At 40.3% G+C, this 11,081-nt stretch overlaps 1 protein-coding gene across 1 annotated transcript; it reads right to left on the reverse strand.

Annotated features, from left to right (window-relative positions):
• Positions 1-1,241: 1,241 nt before the first annotated feature.
• Positions 1,242-10,859, reverse strand: LOC5518073 (epimerase family protein SDR39U1). The gene is made up of 6 exons (XM_001637945.3): positions 10,663-10,859; positions 10,149-10,255; positions 8,850-8,932; positions 8,402-8,523; positions 7,786-8,001; positions 1,242-1,599 (listed from the first exon to the last, which is right to left on the reverse strand). The coding sequence occupies exons 1-6, from the start codon at positions 10,775-10,777 to the stop codon at positions 1,259-1,261; spliced, it is 984 nt and encodes a 327-aa protein (XP_001637995.2). The 5' UTR covers positions 10,778-10,859; the 3' UTR covers positions 1,242-1,258.
• Positions 10,860-11,081: the final 222 nt, after the last annotated feature.

Consider the following 11,081-nt stretch of genomic DNA (forward strand, 5'->3'; position numbering starts at 1 on the left):
CACAAGTTGATGGCTGCTTGTATTTTTCATCAAAAATACAGCTATGAGCATATTAGGAGAGTGTCTTTTGGGGCATAATTGAGTGCTTTGCTTATGGATATTTGCAAGCAAAGGTGGATTCATGATTATTTTTTTCTTGTTTGGCTTTGCCTGGATGAGAAAATAATTTTCTAATGAATCACCGCAGCTGTCCTAAATGCTGTCTTTTCTGAAACCAAATTGATCCCAAAATTGTTTACACTGCTATTCTGGGTCTGTATGACCTGGAATTGTTTTGTTTGGCTTCGGGGTGAAAAGACTGTTTAAAAACCATCTGACTTTGGGGAGAGGAGTGTTGACTGGCCCTCCCTTCGTTAATTTTTCCCTGGATCTCCCAGAATTCTTTGCAATACGTAAAGGCATCTTCGTGGTTTTAGAAGCCTTCAAGGAGTGGACATTGTGTCTTGAGCCCATGGAAATGTACCTGGAGGATCAGAATAAAGGTATCTATTTGTGTCTTGAGCTGTGTTTGCTGATCTCTCTCCCTTGTGTGGTATTTTGAGCGTTTTATTGAGAGGGGTGATTCTGCTTTTCTTTCCTTGTTCGATTTGAAATTTGTCAAAGAACCTGTGCTATTATTTGGCTTAAGAGTAGTTGTCAACACCTTGGTTGGATGCATATATCCCTTAGACTGATGCCTGAGTATCTTCATCTTGTTGTGTTTATTTTGCATTTATGAATTTTTTGGGTTGTGGGTACTTCCCAAAGCCGGTACAGGCCGGTTGAGGGGTCAATGTGTTAAATACTATTTTTCAAGCTGCCTTTCTTCTATGAACATACGAACTTTGCAGCACAAAGCGAGGCGGTAAAAAACACACAACAGCGTTAGATCAAGTGGGGCCTGGGAGTTGCACGATTGACTGGATTGATGGATTGTGACACACAGGGTACCCGCGCGATGACCACCAAAACCAAGTCGCACAGCTATACCATATTTCTATACCTATGGAGCTCCGCGCGCGGACTGCGGCCGCGCTGGCTCCGCTATTAGCTACGTCTACAAATTCGCGTCGTTAGAAGTAGTGAATACGATCGGGTGTACCTGTTCCCAAAGTTTGCGTCATATTGAATGATAAAATGATATTTTATCTAAGGATAATAACTAAGGATTGTGGGGATTTTTATTATTTTTATTGAGAAACTCCCCTGTCGTTTTATTTTGCGCCTCATAGTAAAAAAATTGGTCCAGCCGTCATACGGAATAGCCGTGTTCAAACTATCATTTAATAGCATTCTGAAGAGCTGCTTTCAACTCTGGATACTTGTATGTATATCCGCTCTCTAGTGTTCGTTTTGGATGTACTTTTTGCCCCTGAAGGAGCATAGTGGCCCGCTCTGATCCAAACACAGTATTGATGGCAAAAGCAGGCATTGGGATGATAGCAGGTCTCCACATGGCACCAGCAAGATGCTCAGTGAAATCTTTGTTTGTTGCTATCTCTGGTGCCACTCCATTGATGGCACCGGTCACGTGATTGTTCTCAATAGCATGTATTATAATCCCACAAATATCTTGGATGTGTATCCAGGGGAAGAACTGTCTGCCACTTCCAATAACACCTGAAACATAAAAATTACACGAAAAAATGTTGTTTTTGGTGATATAATATAGTTTTTTTTGGAGAGCTGCTGTAGGGTTTGGAGTGTTGCCATAGAAGATTGTGTGAAGTGTTGCTATAGAATGCCGTAAGAAGTGTTGTATAGAAGTTGTTTGGAGTGTTGCTATTTAATGTTGTTTGGAGTGTTGCTATTCAATGTTGTTTGGAGTGTTGCTATATTATGTTGAGTGGAGTGTTGCTATATTATGTTATGTACAATGTTGCTATATTATGTTGTATGGAGTGGTGCTAAATAATGTTTTGTGGAATGTTTCTTTATTATGTTTTGTGGAATGTTGCTATATTATGTATATTGTGTGGAGTGTTGCTATAGAATTTCGTCAGAAGTGTTGTTATATAACGTTGTGTGGAGTTTTACTTGAATGCTCGAAGAACCAGCGTACTTTGTGGACGCTCCCAAAGGTCACCCCCGCGAAAGAGCCGCTGGAAAAGTTTTCTAGTAAGACTAGTTTTGGGGGCGTGACTAGTCTGAAGCGAATTTAAAACTGACAGTCGATAAAATCAAACTTATTCTGACGGAATGAAATACTGTTTCTTTCTTCGAAATACCAAAATGGAACCTCAGAAGTATGTTCCTTTTCGGTCAGTGCACAATTTTTCGGGAAGAAACGTTGTAGACAAATTGTGGGAAATTAAGCCTTTGTTTAAGTTATTTTCATGCTGCAGCCCGACGCTCCAGCAGGGAATTTAACTTAAACGTTAAGTTTACTTAAGGGCCTATGGTATTATCCCGTTGCTACGAAGTCTAGTCTTTTTTTTCGAAACTCCAGTTCTAACTTATTTTTTTCTTTTTTTCCCAAGAGATTAATATAAACTATAGATATAAAATAATAGACTAGAAGCTGATATCATCAAAGATATAAAATATAGACTAGAAGCTGACATCATCAAAATGAAAGATATATATATTTCACGAAGGAAACATTGTATGGCAACCAAACTCGGTAGGTGTCATGTAGGTGTCAAGGGGGATGCAACAATATGGTCAGGTGTTGTATGACGTCATCGATGACCTCACTTAAAGCACAAAAACGTAATTAAAAGCAAAATCATTCATATCTCTTGAAAGAAACATTGTTTCACCACCAAAGTTGGCAGGTGTCATGTTTGTGTCAAGGGGGGTGCAAAAAGATGGTCACGTGATGTGTGACGTCATCCGAGTAAAAATATTCATATTTCATTAAACACGAGGTTCCGCTATAAAAGGGAAAGCTCCTTCCACCCCCGGGCTCAAGAACAATCAGTTATCAATCAGCCGTCAATGAGAGAACATGTCAGGATAATTGATCTGAGCGTTAAATTCAAATTTCACATTCTAAACCAAAATAAATATCATTCCTAGAGTTGTCCATCTAAAAATGTTTCTATCTATCGTAAAATAATGCTATACCAAGCTGTGTGCGCTCTAAAATACGAGCATTTTTATCACAGCGCGAGAATAATTTATGCAGGTGCACTAGATTATGGATAGCACAAAATTTAAATTTTTGCACCGAAAACGTGAGTGGACAGCAAATAATTAGTTTAACAATCTTTAAACACAACTGTCTTGTTACCTGTGCGAAAATAGTTATATTCCAGCCGACTGAGGCTCAGAGATAAGCAATTTTACAGAAGGCTTATCATTTGTGACTGCTAGCGTTGCAGTGTTCTAATTATAATTGCAAATTCGAGCCCGGGGGTGGGAGGAGCTTTCCCTTTTATAGCGGAACCTCGTATTTAAGGAAACATCGTGTGACAACAAAACTCGGTAGGTGTGATGTATGTTTCAAGTGGAGTGCAATGAGATGGTCACGTGGCGTCATCGATGACGTCAAAAAATTAAAACTACCCTGAAGCCGAAACATCGTATGACATTTAAACTTGTTATGTGTCATGTAGATGTGGGGGGAAGGGGGTATAACAAGTTGGTCGCGTGATCTTTGAAATAGTTGACGTTGTCATAAAACAGAAATAATAATATTTAATATTTAAAAAATTATTAACGAAAATAAGCAAAGATTTGGTCGTTTGGAGCTCCGCTTTTAGGCAATGCCTAAATCTATATTAGCTTCGAAAACAAACGCCCGAAACTGGGGGGGGGGGGGGGCGTAATAACCAGCAAAAAACGTAAAATTTAAATGGGCAAGCATGATTTTTAACCTAGGACACCTACTTAGCGACTTGAAGTGCTGATTTGAGCAAGAAAAGAGTTGTTTCAATGCGTATTTCACTGTTACAACGCAACCAGTAAAACTGTGAACGCCTTAAATATGTGTGGAATGTTTTTTTGTCTTCTGATGAATCAGACGCGAGAATTCAGACACTGAGAAATGTTGAGACATGTTTCTAGTTGACTGTTTGAATCTCTCGCGAGTGATTGGTCAGAACAAACATTCCATACATATTTCCGGTGTTCACAGTTTTCTTCGTCGCGCTGTAAAAAGCGAGAGAAAAGTCAATGTTTTTATAAGAAATATATCACAAAATTCGCATAAGTAAACAGGCTTTATCATATTATTCAATTGCGCATGCGTAGATGATTCTGCTTCCGGTTTGCGTTTCTAACAATATAATCTTTGCGAAGAACGGACGCTCCGCGATTTTTTAGGCAGAGAATATTCACCTAGTTGCCCTCTATAAAACTACGTATCGATTCCCCGATTTTTTTTATTTTAGAAATTAAAGAAATTATTCAAATAAGAGTGGAAAAATAAAAATGTGTGAAAATTTTATTATTTGGAAGAATCGAAAACGCATACGTAGCTTTGAAGGCACCCTTCCGAATAATGTTATAAAGCTACATTTATCATTGCAGATACTTGAACAGCTAAGATTATATAATTTTTCTGTTGTGATACATGTGATGACGTCATCGCCTGATGACTTCATCAAAATTTAGAGATTCATAAACAATGATGCCATGCCTAAAATATTCCATTTCACCAATGTTTGGCGGATTTATAACGTCCTAAAGTTTGCCTAGCAACGGCCCTCAGAGAAATGTTCCAACACCCTTAAACTCAAGAAAGGATTCGTGTCAATTTAGATCTGATCTTCAAGCACTTGGACCTTCTCCGCTTGCTCATGGACGATTGACTTCTGCGGCAAACGACCACATCGCCAATAATGCGGGCTACTTTGAAAAGAATGGCAAGATTTGGATGACCAGGCTTTTACCAAAGCCGGTAGCTGAGCAAAAACGTCGCTCTTTCCGTATAAATACGACTGGATCACAAGAAAGTGTTCAGGGGGTCGTTTCTCAAAACTCCCGGTAATTACCGGGCCCGTTAGGGTACCGGGAGAGTTTCCAGGCGAAGAAGAGCGTTTCTGAAAGCTAGCGGTAGCGTCCCGGTTGTTTACGGGTTCCCGATAAGCAAATTATAATCTTCAGTGTTAATGAATAGATCGGCTAAATAATGATTGGATATCAATAATATATTGATTTAGGCATTGCCTGAAAGCGGAGCTCCAACTGACCAAATCTTTTCTTATTTTTCCTTAATAATTTAAGAAATATTAAATATTATTATATTTCTGTTTTTGACGACGTCAACGATTTCACGGATATACCCCCTTCCTCCCACCCTTGACATCTACATGACACATAAGTTTAGTTGTCATTCGATGTTACGGCGTCAGGGTAGTTTTACTTAATTGACGTCATCGATGACGTCACGTGACCATCTCATGCAATGATAAACTTGAAACATACATCACACCTACCGAGTTTTGTTATCATACGATGTTTCTTTAATAAAATATATATATTTTTTTATTTTGATGACGTAGCATATTTTTGCTTCTATGGCGTCATTGATTACTTTACAAACACATGACTATATTGGTGCACCACCCTTGACACCTTCATGACAGATATCAAGATTAGTTGTTATATGTTGTTTTGTTCATGAGATATGAATGTTTTTCATTTTAATGACGTCAGCACTTTTTTGCTTATAGTGACGTCATTAATTATGTCACTATTCACAGCAGAGCAGCTTCTAGCGTTTTGGAACTTTAAACTCTTATAAAATTTTCCAGCGGGTCTTACCCGGGGGTGACCTTAGGAGCCCCGCAAAGTATGCCATGAATCTTCAAGCATGTTTTATTTGTAGAATGTTGTGTGGAGTGTTTCTATAGAATGTTGTGTGGAGTACTGGTGTAAAATGTTGTGTAGAGTGTTGTTATAGAAAGTAATGTGAAACAGATGCAGTTGAAATATTATTACAAATTATGTTGTTACCCTTAAGCCCTTTCCTACCTCCTCACCATCCTCACCTCAACACAACTTTATAGCTGCCCCTTCACATGTCACCTTATCCCTACCCCTTCACATGTCAACCTTATCCCTACCCCTTCACATGTCAACCGTATCCATGCCCCTTCACATGTCAAACTTATCCATGCCCCTTCACATGTCAAACTTATCCCTGCCCCTTCACATGTCAACCTAATCCATGCCCCTTCACATGTCAACCTTATCCATGCCCCTTCACATGTCAAACTTATCCCTGCCCCTTCACATGTCAACCTAATCCATGCCCCTTCACATGTCAACCTTATCCATGCCCCTTCACATGTCAAACATATCCATGCCCCTTTCACATGTCAACCTTATCCCTGCCCCTTCACATGTCAACCTTATCCATGCCCCTTCACATGTCAAACTTATCCATGCCCCTTTCACATGTCAACCTTATCCGTACCCCTTCACATGTCAACCTTATCCATGCCCCTTCACATGTCAAATTTATCCTTGCCCCTTTCACATGTCAACCTTATCCATGCCCCTTCACATGTCAAACTTATCCATGCCCCTTCACATGTCAAACTTATCCCTACCCCTTCACATGTCAAATTTATCCTTGCACCTTTCACATGTCAACCTTATCCATGCCCCTTCACATGTCAAACTTATCCCTGCCCCTTCACATGTCAACCTAATCCATGCCCCTTTCACATGTCAACCTTATCCGTACCCCTTCACTTATCCCTACCCCTTCACATGTCAACCTTATCCATGCCCCTTCACATGTCAACCTTATCCATGCCCCTTCACATGTCAAACATATCCCTACCCCTTTCACATGTCAACCTTATCCCTGCCCCTTCACATGTCAACCTAATCCCTGCCCCTTCACATGTCAACCTTATCCATGCCCCTTCACATGTCAACCTTATCCATGCCCCTTCACATGTCAAACATATCCCTACCCCTTTCACATGTCAACCTTATCCCTGCCCCTTCACATGTCAACCTAATCCCTGCCCCTTCACATGTCAACCTTATCCCTGCCCCTTCACATGTCAACCTTATCCATGCCCCTTCACATGTCAAACTTATCCCTGCCCCTTCACATGTCAAACTTATCCATGCCCCTTTCACATGTCAACCTTATCCGTACCCCTTCACATGTCAACCTTATCCATGCCCCTTCACATGTCAAATTTATCCTTGCCCCTTTCACATGTCAACCTTATCCCTGCCCCTTCACATGTCAACCTTATCCGTACCCCTTCACATGTCAACCTTATCCATGCCCCTTCACATGTCAAATTTATCCTTGCCCCTTTCACATGTCAACCTTATCCTTGCCCCTTCACATGTCAACCTAATTCTAGCCCCTTCATATGTCAACTGTATCCCTGCCCCTTCACATGTCAACCTTATCCCTGCCCCTTCACATGTCAGCTTTATCCTTGCCCCTTCACATGTCAACCGTATCCATGCCCCTTTACATGTCAACCGTATCCTTGCCCCTTCGCATGTCAACAGTATCCATGCCCCTTCACATGTCAACCGTATCCTTGCCCCTTTCACATGTCAACCTTATCCCTGCCCCTTCACATGTCAACCTTATCCATGCCCCTTCACATGTCAACCGTATCCCTACCCCTTCACATGTCAACCTTATCCATGCCCCTTAACATGTCAAACTTATCCTTGCCCCTTTCACATGTCAACCTTATCCCTGCCCCTTCACATGTCAGCTTTATCCTTGCCCCTTCACATGTCAACCTAATTCTAGCCCTTTCATATGACAACCGTATCCCTGCTCCTTTACATGTCAACCGTATCCTTGCCCCTTCACAAGTCAACCTTATCATTCTTTACCGTTCTCCTCCGACCGTGAATAAAACTTACCTCCACCGCCAAAGAAAAAAGGCCAGTAAGCTTGCTGAATGGTACCACCATCTCGACCCAGTACCACGCCTATACGAACTACAACATTGCGCGTCTTACACTCCTTGGGTAGTTGAGCAGCTGCCTCCCACTCGGCGCACAGGGAGGTAAAGTAATCAGCATTACTTGGTGGAGTGTCCTCGCCATAATCTTTTGTCTCACTTGGAGGATAAAAACCTATCAAGAAAACACCAAACATGATCATAAATCTCATAACATTTCACAATTAACTTATAGGCCAGTGCCTCTCAACTACTAGACCTACAGTACTCTTTACATGATCATGATGGTGTCTCCAATAGGTATTATGGAGGGACACATAAATCCAGGATTCCACCTAAGTTGCATGCCATGATTGCTATTTGAAAACGACAAGTTTTTATGTTTTTTGATTCACCAATATTGAACTTTTTTTTTAAAGATATCAGGACAACGAGACCAGGGCATTTTTGTAACTCATATTGCTCTGTTTAAAATTGTGTTGAACATAAAATTAGGTGAGGATAGTAAAAGCAATTAGGTGTGACTACATACAGAGGGTTGGACTTCATTACTATAATGTCCAAGGGACACCAACCTACAGCTGACGAACTAACAAACACAGACGGGGGGTTCTGTGAGGTAGTGATTTTGTCCGCCAATAGTTTTGTGGTTTCCACTCTACTTCTCACTACATCTTCTTTATACTTGTCATCCCATCTAAAACAGAAATCACATTCTTCACCTCAAGAAGGGATAAATTTTTACATACCAGGCCAGTCTAAAATGATGTCAATAGAAAATCTGCCTTAACTTCCAAGGACAATACCACTTTTTAATAATGTCTATTAGAATGTATATATTTTTGTCATACCAATCAACGTTTAATACATGCAGGGATGGGTTGTACCCATGATGTAAAGTCTTGATTCTATCAAGAACATATGTTTAAGTTATATTTATTTACCTCATGTTTGCCAACTAAGAAGACAAATAGTAGCCAAAAACAGACCAAAGATCAACAGTGACAGTAAAAAGTTACTTACCTTCTTAATGCATTCAAAACATTTTCCCCAGCAAGATTGACAACTGCCTGACACTGGGGGAGACCACTCTTTGTTATCTGATCCTGAAGAATAATGAGAAAAATACCATGCTATGTTATTGCATGTTTCAAGTTTTCAGAGTTTATTTAAGAGCTAAACAAGAACTCATTCCTTGAGTAAAAACAATCATAATGAGGGAAGACATGTGACTTACATATCAAACTTACCCATGTAAGACCTATCCATGTGCCTTATTAGACCTATGTACCCGCCTAACTTATCAGACATACACCGGTGACTTATCAGACCTACCCATGTGACTTATCAGACCTACAGCACCCATGTGAATTACCAGACCTACCCGTGTGACTTATCAGACCTACCCATGTGACTTATCAGACCTACCCATGTGACTTATCAGACATACACCGGTGACTTATCAGACCTACCCATGTGACTTATCAGACCTACCCATGTGACTTATCAGACCTTCCCATGTGACTTATCAGACCTACCCATGTGACTTATTAGACCTACCCATGTTACTTATCAGACCTACCCATGTTACTTATCAGACCTACCCATGTGACTTATTAGACCTACCCATGTGACTTATCAGACCTACCCATGTGACTTATCAGACCCACCCATGTGACTTATCAGACCTACCCATGTTACTTATCAGACCCACCCATGTGACTTATCAGACCTACCCATGTGACTTATCAGACCTACCCATGTGACTTATCAGACCTACCCATGTTACTTGTCAGACCTACCCATGTGACTTATCAGACCTACCCATGTGACTTATCAGACCTACCCATGTTACTTGTCAGACCTACCCATGTTACTTATCAGACCTACCCATGTGACTTATCAGACCTACCCATGTTACTTGTCAGACCTACCCATGTGACTTATCAGACCTACCCATGTGACTTATCAGACCTACCCATGTTACTTGTCAGACCTACCCATGTTACTTATCAGACCTAACCATGTTACTTATCAGACCTACCCATGTGACTTATTAGACCTACCCAAGTGACTTATCAGACCTACCCATGTGACTTATCAGACCTACCCATGTGACTTATCAGACCTACCCATGTGACTTTGCCAGGACCTGCTGTTCTTGATATTATAACAATATCATGTTTTACATCAATTTCACGCCCATGGTTATGAGATATGTTGAAACGGAGCAATTGCAGAATCCAACTCCAATTGGACTTTGCACCTTGATTTCTATAGAACGGCGCATAACATTTAACCCATGTGACTTATCAGACCTACCCATGTGACTTTGCCAGGACCTGCTGTTCTTGATATTATAACAATATCATGACCTTTAGACTTGAGAGCTGCAGTCAAATTTCTACCAACAAAACCTGTTCCCCCACCTATCAAGAAACACGGGTTAAAAAGCATATAAATATTAAGTTTTACATCAATTTCACGCCCATGGTTGTGAGATATGTTGAAACGGTACAATTGCAGAATCCAACTCCAATTGGACTTTGCACCTTAATTTCTATATAACGGCGCAATAAATGCAATGGAAATTCAAACAAATCCAATGAAAATGCAAATAAGTTTGGATGTGGAGTTAAATTCTACAGTTTAGCACGAAATACTTGGCAGACTACACATACAATTTATGAAATGATTTGACATGGATGTTTAGTGTATCCCCTCTAATAAAATAGCCCAAAAAAGTCAAACAAAACTAACAATTTCAATCTTCCACAGTATAGAATTGAGTCCACGTACGATTACATAACAACCAATATTGCTGATGCTTACTTACCTACTAGAACTCTCATGCCACGGCAAAGAACCGTTTGAAGCTCCCGACAAGATGATCCCAACGTGCACTTCTCTTTCAAGCTAACACTACTTGCCCGGGCAATAATCCGAAACATCGCAAACACTTATTAGAAGTCGTTCATTTGAACAATTACAAAACGCGACAAAAACAAACTTGTCGTGTACAGAAGTACCGCAGGCTCAGAACTCGCTTCCATGCTGAATCTTGGGCCTCCTGTGTTATATTCTTGGGCAGGCTTTTTGTTTGGACAAAAATACTCCTTACTGAAATGAGTAACAAAAAAAATAGCAAAGGTATAAATATTTGTACATAAGTCACATAAGCTTGAGCTTAACACTGGTGGGATTTAAAAATAAATAAATGAAAGTATCGTAATTATTGGCACTACGCGTACTACG

This window comes from Nematostella vectensis, chromosome 13, assembly GCF_932526225.1.
Source record: "Nematostella vectensis chromosome 13, jaNemVect1.1, whole genome shotgun sequence".
Classification (NCBI taxonomy): Eukaryota; Metazoa; Cnidaria; class Anthozoa; order Actiniaria; family Edwardsiidae; genus Nematostella; species Nematostella vectensis.